This window comes from Leiobunum rupestre, chromosome 11 (genome assembly GCF_980474605.1).
Source record: "Leiobunum rupestre chromosome 11, qqLeiRupe1.1.hap1, whole genome shotgun sequence".
Taxonomy (NCBI): Eukaryota; Metazoa; Arthropoda; class Arachnida; order Opiliones; family Sclerosomatidae; genus Leiobunum; species Leiobunum rupestre.
Window position 1 is genome coordinate 6,310,531 of NC_143394.1, and position 21,345 is coordinate 6,331,875.

The window sequence follows — 21,345 nt, forward strand, 5'->3', positions numbered from 1 at the left end:
GTTGCAACCGAAAAACCTTGAAATTCAAAAGTCGTCTGCTATTTCTTCACATATTTAGTTCACGAATAATAAGGTAGATGGCGCTTCTCCTTAGCTCCTATACTTCATAACGTCGTCTTCATCCTTTAAATAATTCAATCTGACTTTCCGAATGAATACTTCAAATAGTGCAAAATTTCTTTGTTGGCCGTTATTGTGAAAGATGTGCAAAATAATTTCGATTTTAGTTTATGTAAGTATGCAATAAAAGCATTTTCTTTACTGAAACTTTGTGAACGGGATATGTCGTAAATTACGTCACTTCCAACTCCGTGACGAAAATTGCGTCATCAACGTTTTAGATGAAAAACGGATTTTGAAAACGCTCGTTTCAGGTTTTTACAATTTATAGTTTTGGTTTCCATGGAAATATTTTCGATAACACAAGGAATTTTCCATTTTTGGGTTCGCTTGTTGTATGTTCCGTCTGACTCATTGAAATGTTATACAGAGGTATACTTGTGAGGGATTATGTTACATATGATTTCATGTATAGCAGGTCATATTTTAGTGGGTAGCCCTGCTGTATTTGGGTAGTTCTAAAATTTGAATGGAAAAATTAGTTTTGGTAACTAAATTACTAATTTAATGAAAAATTTTGGTTAATTTTAGGTAGTTCTAAAACGTAGGCGCTACGCCCACAAAGGGCCTCCAATTTCTTATCTGTAAATTTGTGTAAACTTTGCCACTATTTTGAACAAACCATAACCAATATAGCAGTATATTTGTTAATTTTTACTTATTTATTTATTTTCTGTACTTCAATTTTTTACGGAATATTTCCCTGTATTTTCTAATTAGCTAAATCCTGGTAGCTTCCGCGATGATAATATAATTCCAAAGATAGCATTATTATGAATGTAATATTTAGACAATGAGATATCGTTGTTTCACAGTATACAATTGTTTGCTTTAAACGTTTACCGAGAAATCTATTTATAGCTAAATATTTAAAATCTAGGCGAACGTTCACCAGTGAATGGTTGTTACTGTTGAAAAATGGACGAAATTTCCCAAATCACCATCTACAACATTGAAAAAAGCCACATTTTCTTGATATTGGTTTAAAGACGAAAATTCCAATTAAAGTGGTGTAAACGCTACTCTAGTGTCATCCTTATTCTTATTATGTTACTTATGGTAGTATCAGAAGTTTTTAACATTGAGTTGGGAATATTAATTTAGAGATCCAATCAAATCTGCTCCCCGCGAAACAAGTTTTTGGAAATTACGAATGTGTCGTCTCCTCTAAAATGACGAGAAAACGTTATCATACGACCCGTGGCGTCATCCATTATTTTTGAAAAAAATATATTTTTGCCGGAAAACGCGTCTTATTTGAACGAACCATTGAGAGATAGACGGCGCCACGGGTAGAATGATAAAGTTTTCTCGTCATTTGGGAGCAGACGGCATTATTCTTATTTGTTAAAAACTTGTTTTGTGAAATACTGATTGGACCTCTAGATTAATATTCCCAACTCAATGGTTTTTAATACCTCTTTTTCTTGTGCGAGAAATTTTATGCGGGAAACGAAAAATCAAATCATAACCCAAGACAAGGCCTATTTACAAGAGCCAACCATAGATATATGAAACGTATATAAAGGTCTAGATAAAATATTTCAAAGGGAGTGAATACGGAGGTGACAGCTAGCAGAAACGCGTAATTTCTGCAGGCTATCCTTATAAGGCGCTATCTATCGGTAAGAAAGCTCGTGCTATCGTCGCGAGAGCCATTGTCTCCTGCTTACAAATTATACTAAAAGTCACCAACAGATGGTGTCTAAAGACTACGGCCTGCGGAAAGGTCAAGCGCTTAGTACTAAAATGCTAAGAGAGCTCGCGCTCTTGGTCACGTGCCTTCCTCGGTGTCTGCTAGGTGTCAATTCCGTATTTTATGTTAGGCTTAGACGCCCCGAAATTCATCTAGACCTTTATATACATTTCTTATATCTATGGAGCCAACAAACGAAATTTTGTCAATACGAGTCGCAAATCGAGTTGCTCCGTGTGAATGCATTATTTTCATAACGAGCTGAATAGAAAAATGCTTTTGTTGGCAAAGTTTTAAGGAACGGTCGATTTTTGTGACCGAGGCTTAATTACAAGTACTTAGATTTAGTAATTTTCGTACACATCCTTTTGATTACATAAAACTAAATGATAATATTAATATAACATACCTTTATTAATGTAAATTAACATATTTTGAAGTAGTTAAAGAGTTTTCGTTGCTTTAAGGGACTTTCAATTGAGAGCTGTGGGGGGGTTGAAGTCCTTTTAAAATAAGTCATTCGGTCGCCGTTCGTAGCATTAACAAATTGACACTCTGATGACGTTTCAGTGCCGTTTTTGAATCGACTTCCTACCCCTCACACCTCCTTTGAAAGTCCCTTTAAGCTAGGAGCAACAAACAAAAGGAGAACGCAGCTAGTCTTTGAACACGCTAACGCAGAGTTGTGTACAAATTTCATTGGACGAACCTTTACGCTGAACGTTTAACGGGGAGGGGGGGGGGGGAATTTTCGATTTTTTTTCCTCTTCCGACGGCAGCAATCGCTAAAACGTCTAACCAATGAAAAATGTACACAAGAAAATCCACGACTTTTGACGGGTAGCGTTATCCTTGTGTGGGGTGCTGTGTTTGTTGCTCCTAGCTTTAAAGGCCGAGAACTGGGCGAATTTCTACCCCTCTAATCCTGTACTCGATGTTTTGACGAGTGACAGCTTAACTGACATCTATGACAAATTGATTGACAGCTCTGACAGCTTGAGTGACCGCTTGGACAATTCTGGATATTGTACAATTCAAAAACAGTATGAGCCGTTGGTCAAGCTGTCCAAGCTGTCACTCATCAAGAAAATAACAAGTTCAGATATGTGGGGGTCAAAATTCGCGCACGAGAAAATGGAATCTCTGTTCTCGGCCTTTAAAGGGGAACTGTCAAGCTTTAACCAGTTAGATAGCCCTATAGCCCATTCAAAACTAAAATTTATGGCGAAAACCGCACAAAAAATATTGAGTGGTTAATTTTTAATAAAAATAAAGAAATTTCGGGAAATCGAAAAGCACGCGTCCGCCGCGACAGAAAAACAACGCAAAAGCTCGCGCTGCTGAAGACGCAAAAAATATGTTTTGCACGCGCGACGCGTTCCAGTTATAAGAGACTTAAGCCTAAATTGCGCGATTTCAAAAGTTAGGATAGTTCGCAAATCGCTCATGCGGGGTTAGGGGCGCTGGCGGCAGCCCCTAAGATGGCGTCGAAAATTCAAACCCAAACACCCGGCGTTATTTTTCGTTTCAACTTTTTGGGCCGAAAGCTATTTTTTCAAGACAAAAAAAGGTACGTGTTAGTATATTGAACGTCTTGTTAATCTTTTGATACGGAAATAAGGCCATATTTGGAAAAGCTTGGCCGTTCCCCTTTAAGTAACGGTCAATATTCGCAAAATCACCAACCTGTGAGTAACGGCCATGATGTGTCTTTGAGTGAGTTCCCTGGCCAGATCGCTGTTGGACGCCATGGCCTCGTCGTCGATCGACAGTCTGCGACGGCTCCTGAGCAGCGCCATCAGCATGCAGGAGAAGAGGACCACGAGGAAGATGACAAAGGCTGCCAAGAAGATTCGGCGGGTGGCGTCAATGTCCTTCAAGTACACGATGACCGGGATGGCGATGGGCAGCAGCAGCAGCAGGCAGCGGAGGCCGTTCTTGTTGAGGGCGCTGCCGGAAGAAGGCTTGTCCGAGTCGGCGTCGCTGTCCACGCCTCCGTCCACTCCTCCGTCCGCTCCTCCGCCGATGACCAGCGGATACGCGCCTCCGTGCGGGTAATGCTCCGAAGAATTCCGAACGATTAACGGTTCCGGGACTGAAGAAAAGCTCTCCATCTCTGGCGCTCCCTCATCTTGGCGACGTGGACATTCTCCCTTTCCTAGCGAGCACGAATTTCAAACATTTTAGACTTTTTCCCTCGGCTCATTTGCTTAAAATATTCGAGAATCCGGGGCCTCGTTCGTGTTCGTACCGTTCTCTATTTAGAAACAAAACGAGACATCCCGTGAGGTCGCGTAAATTATCCGCAAATTCGGCAACCCGCGGAGGACTGGGAATGTGGTCGCTGGCCGTTCCCGCCTCATTTGCGTTTCCAAACAATCGCGTCCGGGTTGTTTAATCAGCCGCTTTAAATTCGTTTTGTTCTCGAGCGATAAACCCCCTTTACGCGAATCATTGTCCTCTAAACAAACGCGTTTGCAGTCACGTGACCGTTTCGTTCGAGGAAAATTGCTTTTTCCTCGAAATACCGAATACCTGGGCTGGAACGTGTCGGTGAGGTATGCGTGGAAGCGTTTTGCTTCTGTACATCTACGTCACTACTGCGATTTATAAATGTGACAATGTTGCTAGTAAATTTTGAACTTTTGATAATTTGATTGTAGTTTTAAAAATTTTAAATTTCTAAATATTGGTACTATCCACGAGAATCACTTTGTCGAGACGATTTTTGGCGTTGCTTTCAATCTACTGCACGCTCTAACAGTAAACTCCGCCCCCCTAAATCAAATCAAAACAGCCCGCTATCTTATTGGTTCCTTAAAGGCTGGTTTAACTAGTGCAAAAATGCCAAAACGGCCATCGTCGACGCAAAAATATTGTATTAGGCCTAACGTGGATTTTTCGCGTCGGCTTGGCGCTCACCGTCAGGGAGTTTTTACCCAAGTGAAAACCAGCCATAAAATTGATGTTTTCCGACGCGACTGAAGCTCTCGTGGCAGGGGCTTAATTCGACCATGATGTCCAAGGATGGTCTCAACATATAGTTGTTCTCTAATAAGTATAAACAGGAAACTATAGAGGTATACACTTGGAATGTCTAAGGTTCCATTGGGACGGTGATACGAAAGCGCGTCGAGAAAAAGGCGGGGCTTAACTACGTCAAGTGTAAGACGTAACACGACATTTCAAATGCATTGGCTCGAGGTTTGACGCGAAAAGAATGCGTCGTCATGGTAACAAATAGGCGATCTTCCCGCGCAAAAAAAAGGCTTATAAAACAATGGATTTAAAAACCTCGATTTGTTATCGTACTTAATATTTTGAAGTAATTATAATGTTCTTCGCGAAAGAAGTGTAGTGATACCTAATTTCAGGTATTTGTATGGTTATAAAAGAGATAATCAGGTAAGCTAATAATATAATAACCATGACTAGGCTTAATGACGAGTTTCCGTCGAAATAGGGTAGCGAGGCGCGAGAGTTTTTGTCGTGAGTTTTCCCGCTTTAAGACACGCCCATTTCTACGAGCTTCATCACGGCCGTAAAAATCTTCCTTAGACATTCCAAGTGTATAAATATTATAGTTTCCTGGTAGAAATAATAACATAAGCCTATCATAAGGTCCCCATAAGCAAGGGTCTAGGCCAAATTTTTAATTATTACATATCCGTTATTAAGAGGTAGGTACATTGAGTTGGGAATATTAATCTAGAGATCCAATCAAATCTGCACCGTAGCCAATTCTTATTCGCAATTTTATCGCTTTACAACTTAAAATTAACACTTATCTTTGCAAAATGATTCATCAGAACCTAAAACTGGCTATTAGAAATAAGAGTTGTGTTTCTGAAGGTATTTATTTTTGAAATTTGAGATTTAGACGCGTTTTGTATGGCATTTATCAACCCGAGCGTGGCTGCTCTACCAAGTAAGATAATATTTTAGATGTAGAAATTTGGAAAACGAAGATGGCGCTACTGCCCTACCGTCGTACGTTAATTTTCTTCTCGCATGGACAATGCCGTAAACATGTGGCTCTATGCTAGACCTTTACTTATGGGGACTTAACGATAGGCTTATGATAATATATTCTAGCCTTATAGTCGTCGGGATATCAATATACGTTGGTAGGAAGCGTAATAAACTGTTCGTCAAGGTCACCTTTCCACATTTTATTAAATTATTATCTACGGACAAATAAAGCTTTGGAAGGACTCGCAATAAGGTATTTACGAGACTTCTGGATTTTCACGTAATTGTTTCGGGTGGCGTCAAACTTTGCGTCGCCCTTGAGCAGAGGCGTATCTAGGGTATGGCAGCCATGGCGCGTGCCATGGGCGCAACTCGACGGGGGGCGCCAATTATGTTTTAAATTTTTTTGGCGGTCTGCTTTGGTGTTGTGTTTTAGGTTTTTTTTAATGTTTATATTTCCGTTATATAGATTCAGGTAACTTTCTGGAAAACTGCCTGGGGCCAAGGAAGGTTGTGTGAACTTGCTTTGCTAACTTATCGCGAGATAACAAACGGAAAAAAACAGACTTCAACGATATTATTGACAAATTTTCGTGAATCAAAGCAAGGAAGGTAACACTATAAAGTTGGTGTCGAATTACACAATATTTCTTGTACAATAAAAGATTATAGTTATTAAAAAATAACTAAAGTTTCACTTATATTCCATTTCCTATAATTCTGACCACCTGGGAAGGGGCGCAATTTCTACGGTTTGCCATAGGTCAAATTTTCCTAGCTACGCCACTGCCCTTGAGTACTAAAAGCAATGTTTCGATTCGCACGTTTGTTTGAAATTAACTAAAGCCAGCTATAGACCGTTTAAACTAGGAGCAACAAACACAGCACCCCACACAATAAGAACGCAACCCGTCAAAAGTCGTGCATTTTCTTGCGTACAATTTTCATTGGCTAGACGCTTTAGCGCCTGCGGCCGCCAGAAGGGGGAAATTTGAAAATTGTCGTCCCCCCTGCCCGTAAAACGTTCAGCGTAAAGGCTCGTCCAATATAATTTGTACACAACACTGCATTAGCGTGTTTAAAGGCTAGCTGCGTTCTCCTTGTGTTTGTTGCTCCTAGGTTTGAATATCTTACTAAAATTAAGTTAATTTTTACGCGTGACGTCATCGTTCCGTTAGGAAGCCAGCGGGAACACTTTCACAATGAGAAACGTCATGTTTTTGGAGGAGCAGCACTGTTAGTCTAAAATATGCTATAGACTTTAACTACTAATACATCGATTTCAAGTTTAGTAATTTTCAGATATAATCCGGTAAAATTGAATGATGAGGATTCTAATAATAAAAAATAACCATTTGGTAAGTGGCAATATCGACCTTCAAAAATGTGATCGATAAATATTTATAGAAAACTAGAAATAAATATTGGGAAATATTAGATAAATATTGGGAAATATTAGATAAATATTGGGAAATATTAGATAAATATCGGGAAATATTAGATAAATATTGGGAAATATTAGATAAATATTGGGAAATATTAGATAAATATTGGGAAATATTAGATAAATATTGGGAAATATTAGATAAATATTGGGAAATATTAGATAAATATTGGGAAATATTAGATAAATATTGGGAAATATTAGATAAATATTGGGAAATATTATATAAATATTGGGAAATATTAGATAAATATTGGGAAATATTAGATAAATATTAGATAAATATTGGGAAATATTAGATAAATATTGGGAAATATTAGATAAATATTGGGAAATATTAGATAAATATTGGGAAATATTAGATAAATATTGGGAATTATTAGATAAATATTGGGAAATATTAGGTAAATATTGGGAAATATTAGATAAACATTGGGAAATATTAGATACATATTTGGAAATATTAGATACATATTGGGAAATATTAGATAAATATTGGGAAATATTAGATAAATATTGGGAAATATTAGATAAATATCGGGAAATATTAGATAAATATTGGGAAATATTAGATAAATATCGGGAAATATTAGATACATATCGGGAAATATTAGATACATATCGGGAAATATTAGATACATATCGGGAAATATTAGATACATATCGGGAAATAATAGATACATATTGGGAAATATTAGATACATATTGGGAAATATTAGATACATACTGGGAAATATTAGATATACACTGGGAAATATTAGATAAATATTGGGAAATATTAGATAAATATTGGGAAATAGATAAATATTGGGAAATATTAGATAAATATTGGGAAATATTAGATAAATATTGGGAAATATTAGATACATATTGGGAAATATTAGATACATATTGGGAAACATTTGATAAATATTGGGAAATAGGCTAACGACACTGACGCGCAGCATCTCTCGCGGCGAACTCGCGCCTAACTTGGTTTAAAAGTATTTTCCCGCCCCATTGAATTTAAATGTAAAGTTGTTGATAATTAAACGTTAATTAACCCACCAAATGATATAATAAATATTCCACTGACAATTTTTCCCGTTTATATGAACTTAAATATAAAATAGTTTATCGCTTGACAACATTAAAAAATTATATTTTCCCGCGCCATGTAGATAATCGAACAGTTGCTCGTCTAGGTAAAGTTTGCGTTGTCAACGCGCGTATTAGAAAGCAAAATGAGATTCTAGAAAGTAGGTTGTAATTCGGAACGATATTAATTCTTTTCGCGAATTTTGTCACCAGTGAATTATAAATATGATTTGAAATAAGTTTCAAGGACTGGTTTATTTAAAAGCTAGTTTCATAACTTTTCATCCATTGGTTCGTTCACAATGTATTTTTAAAGAAGACGAAAATTTTAAGGCGGTGAATCTTGCCCAGTCTTAAGCCTCGGTTTAATCTACCACGTATTTTGAAACGGAAAGCCCCAGCACTATCGTTAAATGATGGCGAATGCTCCTTGTGATACTAAAAAAATAACGAAATACCTCAGATTTTTGGCGTTAAATGGTCTTAGAAAATATTTTAGAGAATCTGCGAATAGAAAAGGTCAAGCTCTTTTGGTAGGCAATCGTATATTTAACGTTAGAGAAACAGTTAATGAAGACAGCTCAGTAGTTCAAGGGCAATGCGTACGAGAGACGTCAGTGACTAAAAACGTCTACGACATAACAATTAATGTAAGTAATTTAATTTTAATTGACATATAATTTCTATAAAATATTACTCTAGGTTGTACGAGATAGAAGTATTTCAAATCACCGCTCTCTCCTTAGATGTCTATCTCGGCATACGCGTGAGCTTTGAGTCCGTCAATTTCGAAAATAAAACGATAAAATATATCTTAAAGCTTTGTTTTTGGTTTCTTTTAAACTCATTGAATATGCGCGTCAATCGCTCGAACTCCATATTGGATAAATATCGGAAAATATGGGATTAATATTCGGTAATATTAGATGAATATAGGGTAATATTGGATAGATATTTGATTATTATTGGGAAACACTTAATAAATATCGTGATATATTTAATTAATATTAGGAAACACTTGATAATTATAGCGATATATAATTTAGTGATGTAAAATACCCGGGTATTTATAACGCAGGGTAAATACCTTGGGTACTTACCCGGGTAAATACCCAAAATACATAAATACCCAGGTGTTTATAAACACCTTTAATTTCTTTGTTAAATATTTTTTAATTTATTCAATTAAGAATATGGTAATTGAAAACCCACAAACACATCAAGTTATTCACATATTAAATATTAATTATGGTTTTTTCACTTTTTTGCAAATTTTACATAGTAACATTACATATGAGATAACTATTAAATATTATTTATTCATTATCTGGATGATCACTTGAAAGTTCAGTCTCCCCTGCCCCTGGCTCTCCTCAGACTCCTCATCATGACTATCTTATTACCCGGCTTAACACTAACAGTAACATGAGCAATTAAGGATTTTATTCATTTCATGTGGGCCATTAAAACATTTCCTGATATACTTTGTCATTTTGTTGACATTAGAATGTTTGTATTCCTTACAGCAATATACATATGAAAGCAACACCTTTATTTTTATCTTTGAATAACTCCCAGGCTAGAAATAAAATTGACTAATATAAAACTGCTTTTAAAAATGTAGTTTGCCCAAATTGCCCTACCTAATAAGCCCAAACCAATCAAAAGATGTAGACAAGGAGGATAACAGATAGCTCCACTCGACCCGATACTAACTAACGCCCTAATCATAAAAACCCTAGTTTAGGGTATTTACCCGTGCATGGGGTAAATACCCGGGTAAATACCTATTTAAAAATACCCTACCCACTGGGTATTTACCCGACTTACATCACTAGATATATTAATTAATTTCGGTAGTAATCGAAACTAGCTGAGGTACCCGGTATTTCCTGGGAAAATATGCCTATTTTCAACTAAGGAAAATGCAACGGTAACGAGATTCCGACACAGAACACTGCAATATCTGTCTCCGCGCATGGCACCTTACCCAATATAACCAACTGGTTATTGACAATATTAACCAATTTTACGTAGACTATATAATAATTTGCCTTTTATTATACGGCCTAGTGTCTCTAAAAGAAGGATTTTAAAAAAATTGCAATAATTTAAGCTTTTTTTTGTGTGCATGCCTAAAGAACTAAGAAACCTGGCCTTTTGGCTAAGATCAATGTGTAGTATCTATTACCTAATTATTAAATTATTTCAATTAATGAAAATTGTAGTATTGTAAGTCGGACAATTTTCTGGAAAATGACCGAGGCCTTTTTTCCGCAAAAAATAAAAAAGTTTTCATTCCATGATTAGTCTAATATTATTTGCTAATTTAAATAAAGCGGCATTTTCGCCTCATTTTTTCGAGTCTAAAAGTAAAACTAAACCTCTAGACTAGCTTTAAATGACTAACAACGTAACACTATTAATGTTTTGTAGTATGTTTAATGATATTAGATATTAGACATTTTATATCGATAAAAAGTTAAAAACATTAAAACCCTTAAAAAGTAATTTATATGTTTCAATTTTTAATTTTTCCGATTTGTGGAAAATTTTCCGCATTTTATACTTCCGGAAAATTAACAACACTAGAAAGTTTTTTTGCCGACCGTAACCGTCGAAAAGGAAAGTCAGGGTACCATGAGATAGTATACCAAATGTGGTCGACTTAAGTTGAAAACTGTAGATTCCTATAGCGTACAAACATATATATATATATATATATATATGTTCATCTTTATGTATTAGATAATTGGAAATAATTTTTTTCTTGATCTTGAAGTTGGTGATCTCATCCTACATTTATATTGGGGCACCTAAAATCATAAAGTCCAGCTTCTGTTAAAGTCTTTGCAGTTTATTTTATGTAGGATTGTCCAAACACTGACATTGTCGTCGCGTGTCCTTCTTTACCAAAGTAAATATTTATCTACCAAATTTCTTTAGGATGGTATCATCTAGCAATTCGATTCCAATGTCTAGATTTTAGAAAATATAGATCTATATATTCGGGGCTCCCTGCTAAACTGTCTACGGGTTCCGCCTAGAACATATTTAGCTTACTGGTTTCGGTCGTAAGAACGCTTACATGCTAGTTCCAGTAATTGCGGAGGGGCTGACCACTATCCGTAATCGGTGTAGCCTGTAGCTTTGACGGTACTAAGGTTATTACGTAATCGATTACAGATTAAGCACTACCAAAGGCTGTACTCGCTGTAATCGGTGTACATAATTTGAGGAAGTGGTTATCCCCTCGGTAAACGTGAATAATAAGTTACGAAAGTGTTAGATTTAATTATCAATTCAGCTCGGACAATTTTAATAAATTTGTGGTTTTTTATTTTGGACTGCTTCGACTGCTCCATATTCGTTGCGTGTTCCATTGCCCTATCATGCACGAGTAGACCTCAGAATTATTAATTTATCAATTAATTAATATATAATTGTTTTTTAATTAAATTGTAGAAACTAAAGAAGTACATTGAATATATCTGGCTTAAAGGGAGTATGAACTAAATCAAAAAACCCGTGGGCTACTACGTGCTACAATTTGTTCTGAACGTAACTAGCGCCAATCATCCCTAGCTTCTGTTACACCTGGTGGCAGAAATATGAAATTCGTTCAACATGGAAATTCATATTCGCTTCGAGACATGGCATTTATAGCTCTCACCTGCTCTCAAACAGAACGATGACGTCACACGTTAAATTTACTGGATCTAGAGCAGTTTCGGAGCAGTCATAAATAGCAAAATAGTTCGTAAATTCTAAATTATTTGTATTTTAAAAAAGGCCAACAGATGACGCTACTGTTTCTATTTGAATCGTGAATTTCAGTCACACCTAAATAGTACTTTTTTGTTTATACGTAAACCAGTCTACACGCGCTCTGTCAGTAGCCTAAATTCGTTCTTGATTCCGTGTAAACTCCTGCTTTTCGTAATACAGTTAATCGCTCTACAGGTTTCTTGGTTCGTGATTATTTTTAGGTTGCAAAAGACAGAAGTATTTGTAACTTGGAATGGGGTGACTTTTGGTTTAAAATTTCCAACGTACTTTCCATAAAAATAAACAATATTTTCAAAACGGCGAAATAAAATAATCCCCGTGGTAACATTTGGTTGGCAGTATGCAATTTTGGAATGGTTGAAGCCGTCGTTCCAAAGTGTCCTTCTCGCCACTTCCCCCAAGAGACAAACTTGATGTGTTGATACATTATTGATATTATCTTGAAGGCTAAGTTTTATTATGTATTTTTTATATTTTGTCAGCTGGGAATTGGTTCACGCCTATAAGTTGGGCCGAACTTCGAAACGGTAAGCGTCGCTAGTAACGATAGTATCGACGTCAAAAAGGTTTTTTTATATAGGTCCTACTTTTTACCTCTCCGAGGGGACAAAGTCCCCTAGGAGGGGTTATACAACGACCGTGTCTGTCTGTGGGTCTGTGGGTGGGTCTGTGGGTGGGTCTGTGGGTGTGTCTGTCTGTCAGGACTGCGAACGCGTTCGCATTTTCGGTGCAAAGTGTAATCACTGCGTACGCAGTTTCTCAAAGGGTTGGCAAAACCACCGTGTGACGGTGAGCGTTAACGGATGCATTTGCGGTTTGGTTTGGATGGTGTTTTTTCGCTCACCGTCGTGACGGTTTGGTGTATTACGGTTTTTGTAATGTTTATGCGTAGGTTGTGAGTGTTGAATTTGTTGTGTTTGTGTTCTGATGGATGTGCATGTTGAGTCTGTTGTGTTTATATGGGCGTTTTCTCTCCAACTTCTTCTTAATGACTTTGGGACGGACCGAGTGCTGAGTGTAATGCTACCTCTCAACGTCCAATGGCAGGGTTTCCACCAGTTGTACACGGTATTCGTCTTAGTATCAATTTGCGATCGCATCGGGCGGGATTTGAACCCGAGACCTCCTGATTGACAGGCGGACGTTCTACCACAGAACCACCGACACTTGTTACGCCTTATTGAAAATTAGACCTTCAGCTTTATCGGAAGCGTATTTAATAGAGTACGAAATTTTGGTTTAATTGAAATAGAATTGAAATTGAAATTATTGCATCGAAGAAATTCTAATTTAGCGTTTCTCTATTGATTAAAAACAAATGCGCCACCCAGGTTTCGAACCCAGACCATTCGGCTTGGCAGTCGAGCGCTCTACCACAGAACCACCGATAGCTGCTTAGATTCACTGAAATTAAGACAGGCATCGTAAGCATAATAGGTAATAAAGTCTTTTTTTATTAATGAATTTATGAAGGCCTAACCTGGTATTTTTTAAAGGTTAAATCTTGTTTTAGCGCAGTCAGCCGAGATTAGAGGGTTAAAGGGTAGACCCTGTGGGTGGTCCACTTTCTTAACGACCTATATATAGTTCTGTTAATTCAAAGGAGATAATTTAACGTTAATTGCTTTAAAAGCTGGCGGTTAGTCAAGTGGCTCTCTGTGCTTTGTTGATGGTAAGGTTTTTGCTTCTTGTAAATACATTTGGTGTGGATATTTGGATATCTACGATTTCTAACGCAGTCAATGATTTCTTGGGTGTGCGAGTCATTATATGATATTGGAAATTGGACGGCATTGGTCTTTTTCATGTGGTATGCGTCACAACGTCAACAGGAAGTGAACGAGTCGTCCACTACAAGATATCTACGGTATCTTCATCAAGGGCGAGTGTTGAAATAAAATGAGCGTTAAAGATGCGGCAAGTATTTCGTAAGCGAGTAATTCCAAAAAGCCTCTGTAGATATTTCTTTCATTAAAATTTGCTTCGTATTATATTTAACTGATAAACTTGTTCTGTAAAAGGGTTTAATTCAATTGTGCATTGTTATAGTACGTCTAACTTACTGTTGTAACTACTTAACTTATGATATTCTGAATAAATTAAAATTGCTCGTTTCGTCTCAATTATTTTAATTATAATAAAAATTTTATACCGGGCGGGATAGAAATGGGTTAATATTTTTAACAAATAACTCTAAATTGCGGAGATATATCTTTAAGGGTTATCTCGAGAAATTAATACCACTAGGGACAATTCTTCCGAGGAGAGGTATATTTTGGCTTGCCAACTTGTTGTTTTCGTAAATCATACAATCATTTCGCTCCCTCTGGAAGCACTTCCAAGAACTCGCTTAAAGATATTTTCCCAAACTTTTCGACGAGAGTGAAAAGGTTGGTTTTTCTTGGCGTATGGTTTTCAAGGTGGACACATTTATAAATATTAAACGACCTTTTTATGGAGTGAAGACTAATCAAAGTTACTAGAGATATTATTTGTGCTTTCGGTAACAAGATATAAGTTTATAGACACATTAAACAAAGATGAAGACCCTTTTACGGGGGGAAACACTATAAGAGGTCAATTATTTAATACGCGAAGCCGTACTAGATGGCGCCAACAGTCTGAAACGTAGAAATTTGAAATTTATCAAGAACGTATTAAATCTAGAATATTTCCTGAGTTGAATTTGGTTTAAAGTTTTTATATAAAGCATCGCTAAAAATATTTTTTTTTAATAAATTTGTATTTATTGCCTTATTGCAAGAAAGATTAAATGGGCGCCATCTAGTACAAATAAAAGCATTAAAATCGAAGCTCTAATGTCTTTACTCTAAATGTTGGCTTTCCTGCAAGCCTTTTTTTCGGTCTATTTGACGATAATTTTGATAATTTTGAAATTAGTTTTTTTTTGCTACATAAGCCTTTTAATAATAATAATTAAGGGTCGAAATTGAAAATCTGATCTAAACAGTTTTTAAATTCTTAACTCTTTATCAAAATAGAACGGAGCCCATCCATTTATCTAACGCCATTCTCATAAAAAAACGATTTTAAAATTGTAAAAATGGTTCGTCAAGTTTAATATTTTTTTGTCTAAAAATAAAGGATTAATCAAAACATTTATCTGAAAAATTCTAGAATACGTAGCATAGTTTTATCTACAATAATAATTAGAAAATCAAAAACCAAACGTCAGTGAAACTGATTCGAAAATTACGTAAATTGTTACATTGGTTTCCCTCTAAATGTTTATTTTCCTGTAAGTAATTTGCAAATCGCTCTATTGGAGAAAATTTACCACTCATTTTTAAGAAAGAATTATCTATTATTTGAAGATAACAAAGCAAAAGTAAAACAGCCTTAATACAGTTGAGATTAAATTATTGACAGAACATTATCTTCTACAAAGATAATATGCTTCTGATGAAGAGTGTACCTTGCATTTTTATTCAATTTACGAAATTTAACGTAACTGGTTAACTGGTACTAATTTAGTAACATGTTTAAGGGAAATTTGTAAATTTAGTTAGTAAAATTATCACATTCTCAAACGAATATTAGCAGCTTAAGATTCCGATTCAATATAGTTTATCACCATTTTGGTAAAGTAAGTACTATGCATGCTCACTTTATAAAACGTTTTAGTTTTAGAATTTAAATAAATAACAAATAACTATTTAAATAAATAACAAATACTTAATAAAATGAATAACAAATACGTAATAAAATGAATAACAAATACTTAATAAAATGAATAACAAATACTTAATAAAATGAATAACAAATACTTAATAAAATGAATAACAAATACTTAATAAAATGAATAACAAATAACTATTTAATTAATTATAATTATTTAAATAAATAACCAATAACTATTTAAATAAATAACCAATAATTATTTAAATAAATAACCAATAATTATTTAAATAAATAACCAATAATTATTTAAATAAATAACCACTAATTATTTAAATAAATAACCCATAATTATTTAAATAAATAACCAATAATTATTTAAATAAATAACCAATAATTATTGAAATAAATAAACAATAATTATTTAAATAAATAACCAATAATTATTTAAATAAATAAACAATAATTATTTAAATAAATAACCAATAATTATTTAAATAAATAGCAAATAATCAATTATATAAATAAGTAACAAATAGTCAATTATTAAAATAAATAAGAAATAATAATTAATTTCATCATAAACTTATGATTTCATGTATAGTCCCGTTAACGATGTCTATTAGAAAACTGAATTTTTAAAATGTAATATTTCAGTAGTCAACTTCGACAACAAATCATGGCGAGTAACGTCCATACTATTCACGAGTTCACCGATGACACGGAAGGCTTCCGAAATTGGCTAATGGGGAGAGCTATTCAAAATGGCTTCCAACGAGAGCATCCGTTTTGGGACGGCCTCGGATTCTTCCTGGACTTTGCTCGGAACTTCGTGAAAACATTCTTGTTGGAGAAATTAGGCCACCTGCCCATGGTCGGCCCATGGTCGTCGAGAATCGCCATACCCGTTGTGGATTTCCTCTTTAAAGTCGTCTCGACCACGATTAAACTTCTGAAATTGGCGTTTAACGCTCCCGAAGTGTGGGAATGTATGCGAACGGACGGACAGCGCGCTTGGGACGAGAGCGCCCAGAAGGGGTTCGTGGCTCAGTGCCTGGCCTACGGGAAGAAGATGGCGGCCTATTTCCTGGAGATCTTCAAGCAGAGTCTGCAAAGAGCCATCAGAGTCAGCGGCCTAGAACTGGAACCGCACGAACGCGACAATTTGAGCCGAGTCTTGGAGAACGTGTTTCAGTCCTGCGAGGAAGACACTTTTACCGTTTAGATGGTAATCGGTCAGTCAGATCAGATAAGGTGGGGTGGCGGAGTGGTTTGCGCTTTCGCGAGTGGAGTCGGGTTCAATCCTAGCTTGTGGCACTAGGTGAAAACTCGGAACTACTCCTTCTACTTTGAATTCTACAGTTTCCCCTTTCCATAAAAACTTGTTGAGGTTAAAGGTAATAGTGAGTGTAGGACATGTTGGCTCGCGTGGCATGAAGGGCTTTTCACCACCCTCCCAGTGGCGTAGACAGGGGGGGGGTTTCTGCGTCCAAACCCCCCTTGGGTCTACCTTTGACTGTACTAAATTTCCACCCCCTTCTCGACCCCCCTCTTAACATTCACATACTTCGACCCCCCCTTGAGAAATTTCTGTCTACGCCACTGCACCCTCCTACGCATTGTCACCCGGCCACCTGTTTAAAGGCATTATAAGTCGCTAGATGATAAATTTATTTATCCTTTTTATTCCCCAATCAGCAATCTGATTTCAAATTGTATCTGTAGTAACCGATCTGAACTGATCCGCTATAATTCATCTCGTCAGATACAGTTATCCGCGTAGTTATCTGATCAGGAATTCATACCTCGAACTAGGAATGGTCCGGCCGTATTCCCTATGGCAAGATCTAGGGGACCGTTTTCGGTGAGGTGTTTTAACCGCACGCCACCTCCCGTTTTTACAACTTTAGTTTTATTTTCGACTATACTCGGTTAATCTGTGGAGTCTAGAATATTTTTGGTAGGAGATTTTTAAGCCAATGAAACTCGTACGAAAAAACACGATGTCAAAATGCTGGGACACATTTCGAATTTTGTGATTGTACATCATAGTATAAATGTTTATGTCCAGAATTCTAAAATGTATATGTTATGCCACTTAAAACTAGTATTTAGTTTTGAAAATTAACTTAAAAATATTGATAAAATATTTTAATACCTTCCCTGCAAACAGCGAAAATTACAAATATGTTTCGAAAGCTGATTACATTATTGTTTCTTTTGGAAATAAGGTATTTATTTCGGTTTATTGATTATTAAAATCCTTATACGTAAAACAATTATACCATTTTACTTAAGGAACGTAGAGTTTCGATTCCGATGACGTATTAGTGATCTCCATAAGAGTTTAAAATGGTTTTTGAAAATCCGAAATTTAGGCTTAAGATATTAAGCTCGTAAAATTTTTTATTCTACTATTTTATCTCTGGTTTCCCACTAAACATTATCTCTCGGCTCGCTCTAGTAGCAAGAAATATAAACATCTACCCGTAAATGACGTCAATAATAGGTACCCCTAAAATGCGGGGAAGCCTACCCCTCCATTTGAAAACCTCAATTCGCTAGGGAATATTTAGTTTTTAAGTAAAATCGACATTACCATATTAATATCAAAAGCGACATAAGTCACTTTTGTTAATATCAATATCTAATTATATATTTCCTCCCAAAATCTAATACAACCCAACTACGCGTTGTAACCCGGCCACCTGAGTTAATGGCTTTAAAAGTCGCTTGAGGACTTAGACCTAAGGTGGTGATTAAATAAAAATAAAAATAATTCGGACACTATTTCTTTAAATAAACTGTCCCCTAGATAGAGACGGAAATTGGCCGAGATAAGCATTAAAAGTTCAAGGCATGTTTTCCAAATCTGACTTTTATCTTTAATGAATCTTCTGTTAAACAATAAAATCAAGGCTGCCTTCAGTTGAACGCTTTTTACGCTTGTTGTAAATTTTGTAAAATATCATCTGTCGCGACGTCTGTGTTAGCCTTCCTCCGGGCTGCGACGCCAAGTGACCGTTGGTCAACGAAATAATCCGCTCCTTCAGTCGATGACTTCGTTGACTAAACATTTTTAACGTAACGTCAAAATCGGATACGCGGAAAATCGTACAGTAGAGAAAACGGTCTCAACGTTAAGTTCGTTGAGGGCTGCTGAACGCTACCAAAATATATTTGTCCGTTTAAGTCTGATTAGATTCGGGTTTAGACTATTGGTTTGCATTTCCAGCCGTAACAACTGAACGTAAATGAGGATCGTAATTATGAACTTGGTTCAAATAACGCATCTGTTGTCTGCAGAGGCGTATCTAGGGTATGGCAGCCATGGCGCGTGCCATGGCTGCAACTCGACGGGGGGCGCCAAATTATGTTTTAAATTTTTTTGGCGGTCTGCTTTGGTGTTGTGTTTTAGGTTTATTTTTAATGTTTATATTTCCGTTATATACATCTCTAAGTTGAGATTAGATTCAGGTAACTTTCTGGAAAAATGCCTGGGGCCAAGGAAGGTTGTGTGAACTTGCTTTGCTAACTTATCGCGAGATAACAAACGGAAAAAACAGACTTCAACGATATTATTGACAAATTTTCGTGAATCAAAGCAAGGAAGGTAACACTATAAAGTTGGTGTCGAATAACACAATATTTCTTGTACAATAAAAGATTATAGTTATTAAAAAATAACTAAAGTTTCACTTATATTCCATTTCCTATAATTCTGACCACCTGGGAAGGGGCGCAATTTCTACGGTTTGCCATAGGTCAAATTTTCCTGGCTACGCCACTGGTTGTCTGACAATCGCGGTTGGAAGCGCAAAAGAGATATTATATTTCTGTTATTACTCATTGAAGTTTCAAATTGCAAAGCGTAATTCGTATGTTGTAAATCCTGTTTTTCAGTAATCTGTAACACCAGAAGTAACATAATAAATATAAAGATGATATTCTATTCTTCCGACATTGTATTCCATTTTTTGTTTTTCGTCGAATTGAAAAGGCTACTGATTCAATTTACTACAAGTACTATTCGTTATGGTAATACCTTAAGTAACATAATAGCCATAAGTATGACAGTATCTATTCTGCAGACTCCTATTTATTTTAAATATAATCTGTCTCGCCAATGACCTTATCATTAGGTGGCTAAGGAACTGTTACTAGTCTTTGGAAGCTATCATCAAACCAAATTGTTCAGTGGGATATTTATTAGTATTATTTTACATATGGTAATAACAAAAATAATACATTTCTTGATCGTTGTAAAAATAAAATGGTCTTCTTAAACGTTTATGTGACGTATACAAACTGAAATAGTTTTGGTGTAATGGCTATACTGTCCATAAATATTTGTTTACGAGCTACGCAAAGCCCAAAATCCTATTTTCCATATTTATCTAGTAATAACAATTTAGTTAATTTAGATGGTTTTCAGTTGATTTAGTACATTCTGGTCTGGTGGAACTACGTTACTACCATAAGTGTATAGCAATTTTTCACATAAGTGTGTCATTTCCCCATCTATCGCGTGTTAAATTTTTACCGCGAATGCCAACATATTTCGATATTTTCGAATTTCACTCTTCGGCCACCAGGTTAAACAGAAGCTAGAAGTGATTAAAAAACGTCGTAGCCCGTGTTAGCAGACGAATTTTTTCGATTTAGTTCCTATTTGGACTAAATTCTGAATTACTTCACATTTAGCCCATTTTAAGGATTTTTTTTCTGTTGAACAAAGCACAGGCGACACGGGTGACGTCATGTCACATGATACTGGTACTTATGCTCTTATGTTCTTATAAATCCAATTAAGCTAGAAGTTCCTGAGTTTCAATTAGTTTTTCGACAGTAGCTATTCTGAAACTACTTTATTACCAACTTTAAATTACATTATTTTTTGCTTTAAAATTTGCCTCGTATAAATTTCTTAAAAATGAACAATGCAAAATAATTCCGGAAGTTATAATCAGTTTTAATCCTCGGGAGATTCCTATTTTTATTAAAAGAGGGCGTCAAAAAATGTTTTCCTTCTCAACACGGCGACTGGGGGAAATTAAACTTCGCCCCCGTAAAGCCAAAAAAGCGGCCAATCAGTTATTACCAGCCTTGGTTCTAAACAGAAACATATACGGGGAAAGTTTTTTCCATTTATTTTCTGAAGATGAAGAAGTGGGAATTTCCTTTTTTATTTCCCAGCGGAATATCAATCGAAGTATCATATATTAGCGGCGGAGGCGAAAAGTATCGCTAAAAGTGTGGGGGACGAAACCCCTGGCGCCATCTAGTGACTTGTAAACAACTTACGTATTCTGTTCGTTTCCAAGGTTGATTTTCGATCCTTTATCGCGTTGGAGCTTGAAAAACGCCTCTGAGGCTAGATTGAAATGCTTACAACTACCAAAATGTAGGAATATTTTAACAAGGCGGTTGTTCTACTAGGGATGATTGTATTTATGTTCGATTACTATTTAAAATTCCAAGTACATTTTCGTCATTTTTACAGTAAATTCCAAATTGGGGTAATTTTAAAACATGTTACCATATTTAATTTCAAAAGTGACATATTTTTTATAAGTATGATTCTTAATATTGTTTAAACGCAATTTTT

At 35.8% G+C, this 21,345-nt stretch overlaps 2 protein-coding genes across 4 annotated transcripts in view; one reads left to right on the forward strand and one right to left on the reverse strand.

Moving 5' to 3' along the window:
- The window catches only part of LOC149921218 (uncharacterized), an 83,153-nt gene that overhangs the window by 1,598 nt on the left and 60,210 nt on the right, over positions 1 to 21,345 (reverse strand). Inside the window, exon 2 of one of the 2 annotated variants that reach the window (XM_090162574.1) lies at positions 3,503 to 3,974. In XM_090162574.1, the coding sequence (XP_090018700.1) occupies positions 3,503 to 3,930 (428 nt within the window). In that variant the 5' untranslated portion in view covers positions 3,931 to 3,974. Of the gene's footprint in view, positions 1 to 3,502; positions 4,142 to 21,345 lie in introns of those variants that run through there. The other variant, XM_090162575.1, reaches the window with a different exon arrangement.
- LOC149921219 (uncharacterized) lies at positions 15,566 to 19,691 on the forward strand. Of its 2 annotated transcripts, none has more exons than XM_090163136.1 (2): positions 15,566 to 15,705; positions 16,395 to 19,691. In XM_090163136.1, the coding sequence occupies exon 2, from the start codon at positions 16,417 to 16,419 to the stop codon at positions 16,960 to 16,962; it is 546 nt and encodes a 181-aa protein (XP_090019262.1). In that variant the 5' UTR covers positions 15,566 to 15,705; positions 16,395 to 16,416; the 3' UTR covers positions 16,963 to 19,691. The 2 variants fall into 2 exon arrangements, with proteins under 2 accessions (XP_090019262.1, XP_090019263.1); XM_090163137.1 differs by having other exon boundaries at positions 16,398 to 19,691.